General features: G+C 41.8%; 1 protein-coding gene across 1 annotated transcript in view; it reads left to right on the forward strand.

The window, feature by feature from the left end:
- LOC310676050 (amine oxidase [flavin-containing] B-like) overlaps positions 1 to 13,725 on the forward strand; it is a 60,695-nt gene that overhangs the window by 13,301 nt on the left and 33,669 nt on the right. The window contains exons 2-3 of the mRNA XM_083437364.1: positions 7,707 to 7,801; positions 9,138 to 9,275. Of these exons, the coding sequence (XP_083293490.1) occupies positions 7,707 to 7,801; positions 9,138 to 9,275 (233 nt within the window). The remainder of the gene's footprint in view (positions 1 to 7,706; positions 7,802 to 9,137; positions 9,276 to 13,725) is intronic.

Genomic DNA, 13,725 nt, shown 5'->3' on the forward strand with positions numbered 1-13,725 from the left:
TCCAATTTTCAGGCAAAGTAATGCAATAAAGCAGAATGTTGGGGCTTTGAAAGGAGATCTAAGCTTGGGGAAATTATAACAGGACAGTTGCATTCTTATCACCTTATTGGGCCATAAATATAAATCTGTCAGCATTTTTAATGGCTAATGTTCAAAGGCTGACATTGCATTTTGAAGGCAAAACTCCAGGTAACATTAAACTTGCTCAATACAGCAAATAGAGCCTCGCACAATGTTTGTGCACTATGTAAACACCCTCACACTATTATCACTTTGTGCTGTTAGGTAAGGTAGCCAGGCAACATTTTTGAAAGATTTATTTGCTGCATTCTCTTTACAAATAATTTATAATAGTAGTTCTTAAACAAAATGAACTGTTCTTGCCACCTTCCCCAGAGAGAGAGAGAGAGAGAGAGAGCGCACTGTGATTGGGAACAAGGACCCTTCTAACCCTTGGATCCAGCAAGTGTTAAACTATAAGTGAGACTAGCTTCTTGGTGAGGCAGTCAGCTGGGTGATGAGCCATTAAGGGGAGCAAAGGAAAGGGGCTCTGTGTGAGATGGCATATGAGTGGGGCCTTCCATCAACTCGCAGATAGTTAGAAGGACAAAGGCAGAGCTGAGAGCAGAGAGTTTCAGTGATTTGAGCCAGAATTTAAGCAGCACACTAGGAACTGAGAGAGACAGTGTGATGTTTGATTTCTGTTTGAATTCAAGGTTGCAGCTATGGGGGAGGCAGGGCCCGCTTGGGGTGTCAATGCTGCAAATGGTTGTATGTATGTGTAAATAAACCATGTATCTGGAAAATGTCCACTGTCCACTGTGCTTCATTCTATGGGAAACAAGAACAAGGGAGATTGTGGTAGCACGCACACACACACACACACCTTCCTCCAACTGGTCATGGGTAATAGACTGTTTCTGAACTGTGGGGTATCTTTGATTGCTCCCTTGATCTCTGCTTAATTGGCCTTTTCCTTAAGGGTACCAATGGGTGAGGAAACCTTTCCAGTGCTTGGAATGGAAACTAGGTACGGTAATTATCACTCTGTGGGTAATAAGCTACTCAGCAGTTTGCATCAGTTCCAATTATATTGATGGCCAGATTCTGGTAGAAACATTCAATTTTAGGCATCTCTGTGATGTCACAAGTACCCATACTATGAAAATTCACACAACCTCATTTATCTGGTAGTTTCAGAGAGCTCATGCAAGTATGCTGTGTTTTCACTAATGCTGCTAATGCAAGACTATTTCCTTTGGTGGAAAGCACAGATCAGTCATTCCTGCTATAGAATATCTATGCAGTATATTACCATATTTTTCGCTCTATTGGACGCACCTGACCATAGGACGCACCTTGTTTTGCGCAGCGACCCCTCTCGCTCTCCAGGCTTCAGTGAAAGCAACGTGAAGCCTCCGGAGTGTGGAGGGAGCGCTCCCTCTGTGCTTTGGAGGCTTCGCGTTGCTATCACCAAAGCCAAGGAGCCTGCATTTACTCCATAGGACGCACACACATTTCCCCTTAATTTTTGGAGGGGAAAAAGTGTGTCCTGTAGAGTGAATAATACGGTAATTTGCCAGCACACCAAGAAGAAGTGTCAAGAAAACCAAATGTGGATAAATAGGTTATATTTACTAAATATAACAACTTGTGGATTTGCAAAACAAATTAACTAGTCACATTCAGCCAATGTAACCAAATCAAATTAATTCTGGGCAGGTGTTCATTAATAGAGGGGGCAATTTCTATCCCCATCATCTGGGCAAGTTAACAGCTGCACATTGTGTGCATGCAGCAAGGTTTCCTAATATTCCTCCCTCCCCGCTGCCTGGACCTTGAGTGTAAGAGCCAAACAGGCACACTGTGGCCCATTGACCAGCATTCACCCCATTGTGTCTGCCAGGCCAAAGGGCACCCCAACCCCAGCACCTGCAAGCCATGCCTGACAACAGTGACAAAGGGATGCCCACAACCCAACACTGCCTTAGGTACGTGTTCTGTTCTTTCTGAAATCTTCTCACCTGTCCAGAGTACATGCCAACTAACCAAATTGAAGGAACACCACTTCAAGAGTGGTGTGGAGTCAGTAAAAAAAGAGAAGACCAGGAGCCAATTACAGTCTTCAAAAAAAATCCTACTCAGCCCCCGGAAAACAGATGACTAGCCTGTAGGCCCATGCTGCAAAAAGGAGGGAGGGTGCTGAATAAAGAAGAGGGAAGCGTGCAGGGTGGAGTAGGCCTAAATAGCCTGTCACCACCCCATCTCTCCATTGGGCAAAATTGCCCTCAGACCATTGTCCTCCCCTAGGGAGATACCACCTGTCTTCTTTTTCCAGGGGAGGAGGATTGTGGCAAATTCATCCCTGCCATAAATGGCGTGAACGGCATTCTTATTTCATATGGGCACATAGTTTGCCTAGCATCTCGGGTAACTTGTTCTTTTAGATTTGAACCTCACAGGCCTTCCTTTCTAGCACAGCATTAAGCCCATTCTTGTCTATCACCTGCAGTTCCTCTTTATACATGATATCAAGTTTCAGATAAGGCTCTGAATCCAATCTACAGAGTTTGCAGCCTCTGAAGCAGCTGATTAAACAATTTGTGCAACATGCTGTAATTGCCTAAATAGCTCATAATGCTACAATATCAATTTGGTTTCAGCGTTGGGTAGCTGCCAAGGAAATACAGTATCTAGTATGACAACTTGCACAATCTCCTTTTGATACAGCTATGAAGGTCAAATTACCTGAAGCAACAGAATACATTCAGGTTTTATGGCATCACATTTCTTATTGTTTTGGAAGAAAAGGCTGTGTTCTCAAAATGGGGCATTGTTTCTGGGCACCCTCCAATATCTTTGAGGGACAACTAACTAGATATTGTAACCCTGAGCAGTGAAGCTAGAAAGAGGCTTGAGTTTTTTCTTGACCTGTGTGGCCTTTACCACTAAATACTGTGTTCCCTAGACCTATGCAAATGTTTGGACTGTTTACAATGTTATACAGTGGTTCTGCTCCTTTCTCCTGGGCCGTGTCCAGAAAGTGGTTTTGGGGGATGAGTATTCAGACCCCTGGGCTCTCACTTGTAGGGTGCCTCAGGGTTCTGTCCTCTCCCCCATGCTTTTTAATATCTATATGAAGCCGCTGGGAGAGATAATCAGGGGGTTTGGGCTGGGTGTTCATCAGTATGCAGATGATACCCAGCTCTACCTCTCTTTTAAATTAGAACCAGTGAAGGTGGTGAAGGTCCTGTGTGAGTGCTTGGAGGCAGTTGGAGGATGGATGGCAGCTAACAGATTGAGGTTGAATCCTGACAAGACAGAAGTATTGTTTTTGGGGAGACCCTGAGGGAGCAGGTACACAGCCTGGGAGTCATTTTGGACTCACAGCTGTCTATGGAGGTGCAGGTCAATTCTGTGTCCAGGGCAGCTGTCTGCCAGCTCCATCTGGTATGCAGGCTGAGACCCTACCTGCCCACAGACTGTCTTGCCAAAGTGGTGCATGCTCTAGTTATCTCCTGTTTGGACTACTGCAATGCACTCTACGTGGGGCTACCTTTGAAGGTGACCCAGAAACTGCAACTAATCCAGAATGCAGCAGCTAGACTGGTGACTGGAAGTGGCTGCCAAGATCATATAACATCGGTCCTGAAAGACCTACATTGGCTCCCAGTATGTTTCTGAGCACAATTCAAAGTGTTGGTGCTGACCTTTAAAGCCCTAAATGGCCTCGGACCACCCCCATCATTCAGCCCGGACACTGGGGTCCAGCACCAAGGGCCTTCTGGCGGTTCCCTCAATGAGAGAAGTGAGGTTACAGGGAACTAGTCAGAGGGCCATCTCGGTAGTGGTGCCCACCCTGTGGAACGTCCTCCCATTAAGGAAATAAACAACTATCTGACTTTTAGAAGACATCTGAAGGCAGCCCTGTTTAGGGAAGTTTTTAACATTTGATGTTTTATTGTGTTTTTAATGTTCTGTTGAAAGCCGCCCAGAGTGGCTGGGGAAACCCAGCCAGATGGGTGGAGTAGAAATAATAAATTATGATGATGATTGAAAATAGGCTCTGCCTCCAACATACACCATGTTCAGTTGAATGTCTGCATGGACTCTATATACTTAATACCGAATGTGCCATAGACATTGACCAGGACAATCTACATAGAACGCTGTTTTTCCAGAATTCCCAAATTGTCAACACAGAGACAATTTAGAACCCCAAAACAATCTGTCAAAGTTAGAGAAATGAAAGGAAGAATCAAAGACATGTGAAACTGTTCAGTTGAGCAATTTCAGTGCTACCTTATTAACAGAATTTTGCTGACTGACAGTGAGTAAGAACAGAGATCAAAGTACTTGATGCCAAGTTCAATATCTCAGCTGAAACCCAGTAATCAGATTGTTTATATTGTGCTGACTGTTCTAATGACCCCAATGCTATTAAATCCAAGTTTCAGGCAAAGTAATGCAATAAGCAGAATGCTGGGGCTTTGAAAGGAGATCTAAGCTTGGGGAAATTGCTTTCTAGCTGTGAACAAAAGAGGCTTACCCTCTCTAGTTCCCTCATTGTGCATCACATAATTTTTTGTTTGTCTCTGTATATTCTAGTGAACTGCAAAGTTTATTGTGCTTATGCTTTCAAGAAAGTGCTTGACTTGCAAGTTAGCCTGTAAATAACAAGGGTCTGATTTGATCATGGACTAAATTGATCTGAACTCAAAGAAAAATCAGCTGCATGGGGCTGGCCTATCCACTTGCCAAAAGAGGCATTTGTCAAGTATGCTGATGAGGGTGCCTCATAAGTAAGTAACACAGGGTGTCATCCTACTAAATCATACTCTGAATAGACCTATTGAAATGAATGGACAAAACTAACTTAGGTTCATTAATTAAAGCAGGTCAGTCCTATATGGAGTACATACACTGGGCTGTATTTAACTAGGTTTTACTAATAGTAGGACCTTAGTTGCTCTTATCCATTAATTTCAGTGGGACTACTCTGACTATGACCTATTCTGAATAGTTGCAAAAATATCTGTGACCAGCCTTACCAAACAGGTACCAGTAATTGTAGCTGAACACAAGCTAGTTTCCCAGTGTATATCTAAAGTGGGTACATTACCTAATTGAACATAAACTCAATGGCTCCACAGTCAACGGTTATTTGATTATCAATTATTGTGCTTTCTGTGGTTTGGCTATGTAAAGCTTTTCACCATTGTGGTGATTTGTGAGAGTGTAGCTTCCCAGTTCACCTTAATTTTTAGAGGTGTTTTTAATGTCTCACTTGAGCAGCAGATATTCTGTTAAGTATGATTTAGTTGTGAAATTACTTCAGAGTTTCAAATTTGGCCTGAAGTGGCTGTTCTCTAGAGTGCTTAGAAGAGAAAACAATCTGGAGGAAAGTCTTCTGCGTGAAACTGTCTTTAAACGTTTTGAGACATTTAAGTGTTGTATACTGTCTGACTGCGCTTTTTAGAAAACACTTCTATTTTTATCTGTGGGCAAAACTGTCTTGGATGTTCAGAACAAGCTGGGGGACACACACACAAATGAACTGCACTTCCTCCCACACTTGTTTAGCATCTCCTTGGCTGTGTGCTTCCCTTTCCTTGGAGATAGCAGACAGATTTCCTTACAGAGGTAGATGCCTGGGAGCCGTTTCTGACATTCTCAAGAAGCGTGGGAAGACGAAGGACCACTGATTTGTATTCCCCCCCCCCCCGCCTGCTTTGGAAAGTATGAAGCAGCTTTGTGACCCTGACCCTGGATGGTTTGGAAAGATGAAATTCCAGACAGGCTCTTAATCCAAAGGGGGGTAGAGAGGAAATGCTTGTTCTTGGCCCCAAAATCAAGCATCTTAGTTTTTGCAAATGGTTTTTAGTCTAATTCATTAATGTCCCAGTCTTTGGGACTCATGCTTGAAAAGCTGCTTCTAAAAGTGCCATTCAGCATGCCTTTTGATGCCTTCCTTGACCTCATTTCACCACCTGTTTGGGGTTGGTGAAGGAGTTTGCAGCCACTAATAGGTCACAGATGCTAAGAATAAGGCCCTGTGGTATAACAGAAGAAGCTGGTATTGGATGAGCCATGGAGTTCATTTAGCCATGGAGGCAAATGGGCAAGCAAAAGGCACAAAGAGGAAGTTTCCAATCAAAGAGATGGATGGAGAAGATGATTGCTGAGTTAAATCTGTAGAAAATATTGGCCATGGGAATGAATGGATATTGTCAGATCACATGTGTATATACTTCACTAACCAAACCTTCTCTCAAGTTCCCTTCATATACAGCAATATCACTTACAGTTTTATATTTTATAACTGCACAAAGTTCATCTTTAAAGGTGAGCCTAACTGAGAGAACCCGTGTAATGTTCATCTTATTTTATCTTTCGGATGTTTTGAGTAGATAAATGATTGAATCTAAAATTCTGATTGATGAAAGATGAACCACTAGGAATCCAACAGGCCAAAATCTGAGCTTGGTTAATAATTATGATTGCTGACATTTCAGTCAGACAGTAATTTGAATACAGATTATTCTGTGATAGGGAAGCAGTCTTTGCAGATTAAATTTCCATTGTAAAAGCCCTTAGAAGCCAGTCTTTAAGGGGATGCAATTTTATAGCAGGTTGCCATAGTTACTTATGAAGGCTTATTGCATTTCCCTTGCTTCACCTCTGTCTAAATGTTGCAGTGCCCTTTGTGCAAATAAGATCAATCCTTGTCAATTCTTAGTTGTTTTTATTAATTTTGCTACCACTGCAACTCTTGGAGAAATTTGAGTTAAAGCTGCTGAGTTGCCACAGGGCACACAATGGCTAAATTCGGACATCATGCCAAGCCATGGTTTACTGTGCAAATTATGGATCTATAGGGTAATGCAATGAAGAAAGTAACATTTTGTAGCACTGTAACTGGAACTAACAAAAATAAAAGCAGTTAAGAGAGTATGCAGTGAGATACTGCATAGAACTTCAGCACAGAATATTTTTATGTGATTGCTTCACTGTTCTTCATAAAATTGCATGTTTAACTTCCATTTGCGGAACTGAAGCTGAGAGAGGTATTCTCAATATATTGCTAAATATCAACCATAAAACAATAAAAATATGCCAGAGAGCATGTGCCCTAATATTGTGTATGTGTGAAAATATTATTAGGGTTAGGTATGGGAGATGCCTTTAGTTTCCTGCCATGTAATATATTAGAATGATTATTCTCCTTCAAATGGATAAGAAAGGTGGCATAGCTAGGAAGTGCTCTCATTTGTCACGCTGCATCATTGGCATCCAAAGACCTTCCCAAGCACTTGCCCTGAATTATGTACAATAAGGGCATAAGAAGAGCCTGCAAGATCAAGCCAAGGTCCCATTTAGTCCAGCATTCTGTTCTCACGGTGGCCAATGAGATGCCCATGCAAAAGCCTGTAAGCAGGACATGAGTGAGAGAATGATGTATTCTCAAGTGAACGCCATCTGATGAACAATTGACTTTGTCCATCCATGGCAATAGTATTCCAGATTTCATAATGGCATTTTAACACTGGCTAAGGAGCACTTCACTATTCAGTCTTTGTAATTGGGCGGTTTAAACCTCTGAAATATTTAATGAAATCCATTTTCAAGGTTGACTCTTATTTCATGTAGCTGGGAGTACTTTGCGTGGTGGAGGGACGTAATGCATCCTTCTGTTTGCTCTTTAGGTCTATCAGCAGCCAAGTTGCTGTTTGACTCGGGATTGAGTGTTGTGGTCCTGGAAGCCCGTGACAGGGTTGGAGGCAGAACATTCACAGTCAGAGTAAGTATTCCTGTCTTATCTCTTTTATTCATTCATTCACAAAGCATCACAAAATGAAGCTCAAATTGGCTCACAACAAAGTGCAATTCAAAATCAAACATTGCAAACTATTTCATAATAACATAATAAAACAACAACACAATAGCAAATATTGCATCTCCATTTTTATAAGCACTTGAGTGTTATAATTGGCAGAGGGGATTCTCTTGGTAGTTCCACCACCCTCTAAAGGGCTAAGAATAGTGGCCTTAGAGAGGATTTTGTCTGTTGCAGCTCCTAAATTGCTTAGCGAGGCCCCGGGCCCCGCAGTTCTCAGAAATAGACACACAGACACAAATATGTTGGTTTAATGAGATCGATTAGGTCACAACTTTATTGGTTGCAGATGTGAGCGGTTTGACTTAGGCATCTGGGTGAAGCCAGACTATATCCTGACTCCTGCCCGTCTGCAGGAAGTCTCAAAAGGGTCAACAACCAATAAGGGGAGCCATCAGGGGTAGGCAACCTAAAGCCTGGGGGCTGGATGCGGCCCAATCGCCTTCTCAATCCGGCCCATGGATGGTCTGGGAATCAGTGTGTTTTTACATGAGTAGAATGTGCCCTATTATTTAAAATGCATCACTGGGTTATTTGTAGGGCCTGCCTGGTGTTTTTACATGAGTAGAATGTGTGCTTTTATTTAAAATGCATCTCTGGGTTATTTGTGGGGCATAGGATTTTGTTCATATTTCTTTCCCAAATATAGTCCAGCCCCCCACATGGTCCGAGGGATGGTGGACCAGCCCACAGCTGAAAAAGGTTGCTGACCCCTGACATACATCAATTAAGAGGTAACCGATGGAGTCGTGGCATGGCCCTAGCCCACGCCCAGGCTTCAGACAGGATCCACACACCCTGGATCCCTTTAATGGGATACCCTTAATGAGGAGGGGCAGCTGCTAAATTGTCAGATTCCCTGTCCCCACATAGGAGTGTCTAGCATCTTCACTGCAGAGCCTTCATCGTATGATGCACCTCTTTACTCTGCCATTCACTCTTTTCCCTGCCACGAAAGAATTTTGTTTTGTGGGACCCATCTCCTTTGATGTATCTGTATTGTTTTGCTCTGACTGGAATGGTTTTGCACGTGTTAAAAGTTGTATATTATTTCTATTGCTTTGACCCACCCTGGGACCTTATAGTGAAGGGTAAGTAGCGGAACTTATAAATATTTTGAATCGTTTTTTAAAAAACATTTTCATCCCATGGCACAGAATTGAGGGCAAAAATGGAGAATCACAAGTTTTGTTTGATAGCCATTTGCCAAGAACGTTTCCTTTGTTCCCTTCTCTGCCAGAATAAGCATGTCAAATATGTGGACCTAGGAGGGGCATACGTGGGGCCAACACAAAACCGTGTCTTGCGACTATCTAAGGAGCTGGGACTCGAGACCTATAAAGTGAATGAAGTAGAACATCTCATTCACCATGTCAAGGTATGACCAGAACTTTTTTTCTGAATGTGTATGTTTTTGGAATTAGGATGGTGGCTCATAACATCTTTTGATCAGGTATATAACCAAGATGCAGAATTAAGCAATGAGGTGGCTGTTATTTCCTGGGTTTTGAAGTGTTTAATGCCTTCTAAAGAGATAAGCAAAATTCTGTTAGATGCAGAATTTCAGGCAGTTCAAACATGGGGGCATCATCTAGTTGGGATATTTGCAGTAAAGGGTAGCAATATTTATCTTATTATTTTAAGTGTCCCTTCCTCTCAGTGCTGTGAAAGTGTAGTTTCCCAGTAGCAGCTCTGCTGTATCTGAGTGAGTCTTGGAAGAAAACCTAATTGGTCTTTTCATAGATGAATGCCCAGTGGCAGACCTGGTTATACTGGGAGATTTTAATGCCTGGATAGCTTTCTAATTATGTCTCAAAGGCCATCTCAGCATATAATGCTAAATGATTTAGCATGGGCCAGCCTGATTACTATATTACAAATTCAGTTTCATTTTCTTGAATGGGGAAAGGTTAATGATGACCGCCTGGACCATTTTACCTGTATGTCAGACAAGGGCGGAAATATTAATCATCATGTTATTACATTACATTGTATTTGGCAGTATCTCACTAACTTTTACAGTTGCAATAAGGGCAGATAGTGATCATCCTTGAACGGAAATGGTTTATAAACCCTCTGGCTTCCCAGATATTGCAAATGTTGCCCAAGGTAGAAGTAGACAGATGGACTCACGTTTGAACTGGTCATACACTTTTGCGTTGGGTGTTCAGGCCTGTGGTTGGAGCAGAATGCTTGCTGTGAGTAAGGAATATTGAATCTAGATCTTGTGCATCAAAGAAGCAACAGGAGCCTGCAAATATGGTGGGCAAGTTCAAAATTCAAAATGTGAAGTTCAGCCGTCCATTTGCCTCCAAATAGCTCTTTCATTCATGTTCCTGTTTCTTACTCTGCTGCCTAATCTGCACGTTTCTCTTAGTCCCATTGTGTCTAGATCTGGTGTCCCTTGGCTTCCCTTCCTTTTAGTCTGGTTCTCTTCCTGGGACCTGTGGGTCAGTATTTAATCCCAGGCAGGCAGACAACTTTCCATTCTGACAGTTTAGTTCTCTGAGCAGTTGGAATATTTGTGAACATTCGAGGCAATTGGTATCTGAGGCTTTGCTGCCTTGAGCACAATCCAGTATAGATTAGGTTATAGCGGTTCTTTCCTTTAGGTGGAATGACAAAAGCTAAATATCACTCAAAGTAACAAACAAAACAGTGTCTACCAAAAGGTCAATATATGTTGATAGGAGCAAAGAGTTATTAGGGAGAACTATGATCAGTCTATGTTTCCCAAGCAAAAACCACTATAACATACATAATGGTATATTACAGGTAAGATGTTTGTTTAAGTAAATGTTCTATGCATACCCCAGTGCATTTATGTACATTTACCATTTAAGCTCCATCATTACCACATCAGCAGGCCAGGAATTACTGGCTTGGTAATACTATGTGTAGGCCCACTGACATGTAGCAAGTGCATGATGGGATATGTGTGGGATGTTAAGCATTCTACATGGGGCTGGCTTTATGTGTTTTGGCCCTTAAGTGATGTTTTATTGGTGTACTAATCAATAAATATGAGACAAATTATTGAAAAGTGTTGTTTGCTAACAAACACTTTTGCACCTAGGAGACGTGGGCTTCATTTCTAGTTCAGATATGAGAGTGTCGTTCACCATATTAAGCTTACTTTACATCTGTATAACTGGAATAATAATTACCTTATTTATTTTTTGAAATACCAGGGGTTTTTGCAGGATTTTGCATACCTGCAAAATGTTTTTTCTAAAAAAAAAAGTTTAGGGGTACTCCCATTTTGACTCAAGAAAATCACCATTTTATAGTTCAAATCTGGGAAAATAAATACAGTAAATGGACACAACTTCAAAGATGCACAAAATGTTTAGGGGTATGCGTACTCCTGCGTACCCACAGAGAAAAGTACTGCCTGTCTGACAATCCAATATGGGAATGATGTCATACTTTCAGATTAAAACATTAGTGGATGCTTTTGCAAGAAATATAAAGGATTCACCTCAACGTTATCTTTGAAAGTTTTAATGCGGGTCTTGTAAAACCAGTGCATTTTTCTGGGGGTATTCAAGGGTATGCAACCAGCACCTTCCCCCCCCCCAAATGTTAAAAGTGTGGCACTCACTGTAATAACTTCATGGTGGGTAACAGCACTATTTTTCTCATTAAAAAGCACTGTATAAAAATCTTTCTGTTTCTTTTCTGATGGTGAATACTTGAGAGTTGATTAAGTTCACTAACTGAGGTGCTTCTTTAATTCAAGGAGTATGAATTACTTCTAATACCAATTAACAAAATAATTTCAGACCAGGATGGACTGTATGTTAGAAAATAATTATGATGCTATGGAATAAGTGACTGAGTGGAGGCAAATAGGAGGGTCCTCTGTGATTTTTCTTAAGAGACTATTTTCTCTCTCCCTCTCATTCACACACACAAACACAGCACACAACACATTTTTTTATTCAGCGAAGGCTTCTTCAGATAATTAAAATGTACATAGTGGTGTGTGTGTGACAAGACATTTGTATCACTCAGCTAATGAAGTCATGGTCCCTATCCGGTGGGAGGTGCTTGTGATGGTGATATTCACGCAACCACATTCTGCTCTGCCCTCACAGGAATCCTAGTGGGGAGAAATAATCAGGTAACAAAGCATTGGAGGGAAGATACCTGGTTCCAATGCAACAAATAAGTTACAGCTGCACAATTGTTTTTATAAGACTGATCTTCTGGGTATGGTATGCTTGGGTATGGTGTATCTGTGTTCTTGCTTAGCCCATTGTAGTCTGGAGAAGATGGGCTACTCTGGTCGCAGTATTCAGATTTGGAAAACTTATTTGCAGAGGGTTGGACTATGATGATTCTCTGCTGGAGATTTGGCCATTTGATGTCTCCTATGCTCCACCTATGTAGTTGTAAGTAAATTCGTACATCACAAAATGGCTAAAGTCACCAGTGGGCTCCTCCAAAGGAAACCAAATGCAGGCAATTGCTTGCTGCTCAGAGAAGTGGGGTGAGGAAAGCAATATAATTTTACATACACTTTCATGAATATGAATAGGGCATGTGGTAGTCTGGGGACTTTTGAAATAAAAATATGGGTTTTTTTGCCTTCTGCACCCTTCCACCTACCTTACCATGGGGGAAAATTAACACCTCAATCAGTTCAAAATGTATTCTTCAACAGGTGATGAATATCTTATCTGCAAACATGTATATATTTCTTAATTAAGAGGGTAGGTTATTATTTTCTCTAAGTTTCCTCTTCCCTTCCTCTTTTGGTTCCCATAAAATATTAACCAAAGCCACAAATCTGTCTCTATGTAAAGGGCATAGCCTACCTTCTTCCTTGGCTCTAACCATTGAATTACAACTTTGCAAGTCTCTCTCAAGCCTTGTTCATTTTCATTCCTGCTCTGTTTATTAAAATGTTGTTTGCCGTCTTCTTGTTTATGAATAAAATATGCAAAGCAGCTGGAGCATTCAGACTTAATTAGCCCCAAAGTACGTGATTGCTGTATTGGAACACATTCAATTTTGTGGCATCTCTTTTATGGCTGGAGATACATGTGTAAGAGTTAAATACTCTGATTTATTCTCATCCTTGACATGCTCCACAAAATAAATGGCCATTTCCATGTGCAGAGATCAGAGTAGAACAGCTTAAATGGATTTTAAATGACTGGGTGAAATTGCTTTCGTTTTTCATTTTCAAACTTTTCTTTGGAGACCTGTTCTAATTAAAGCATAAATATTAGAGTCAAGATGACTTAAGATGTTGTCATCCTTCTCAGGTTTTCCCCAGCCACTGGAACATGGGCTAAGGCCTTTTCTAAAAGCTGAAAATAAGAGCATATAAAAAGAATTATGCAGGGTCCGACCAGAGTCCCATCCTGTCCCCACAGTGGCCAGACAGATATCAGAAAGAGCTTCCCCACTTGATACTCAGGTATTCAGAGGCACACTGATATGAGAGGTAGTAAAGGTAAAGGTACCCCTGACTGTTAGGTCCAGTCATGGACGACTCTGGGGTTGCGCGCTCATCTTGCTCTATAGGCCAAGGGAGCTGGCGTTTGTCCGCAGACAGCTTCTGGGTCATGTGGCCAGCATGACAAAGCCACTTCTGGCGAACCAGAGCAGCGCACGGAAACACCGTTTACCTTCCTGCTGGAGTGGTACCTATTTATCTACTTGCACTTGACGTGCTTTTGAACTGCTAGATGGGCAGGCGCTGGGACCGAACAACGGGAGCTCACCCCATTGCGGGGATTCGAACTGCCGACCTTCCGATCGGCAAGCCGTAGGCTCTGTGGTTTAGACCACAGTGCCACCTGCTCCAGCCATAC

Source organism: Podarcis tiliguerta (genome assembly GCF_965153285.1).
Source record: "Podarcis tiliguerta genome assembly, chromosome: 4".
Lineage (NCBI taxonomy): Eukaryota > Metazoa > Chordata > Lepidosauria > Squamata > Lacertidae > Podarcis > Podarcis tiliguerta.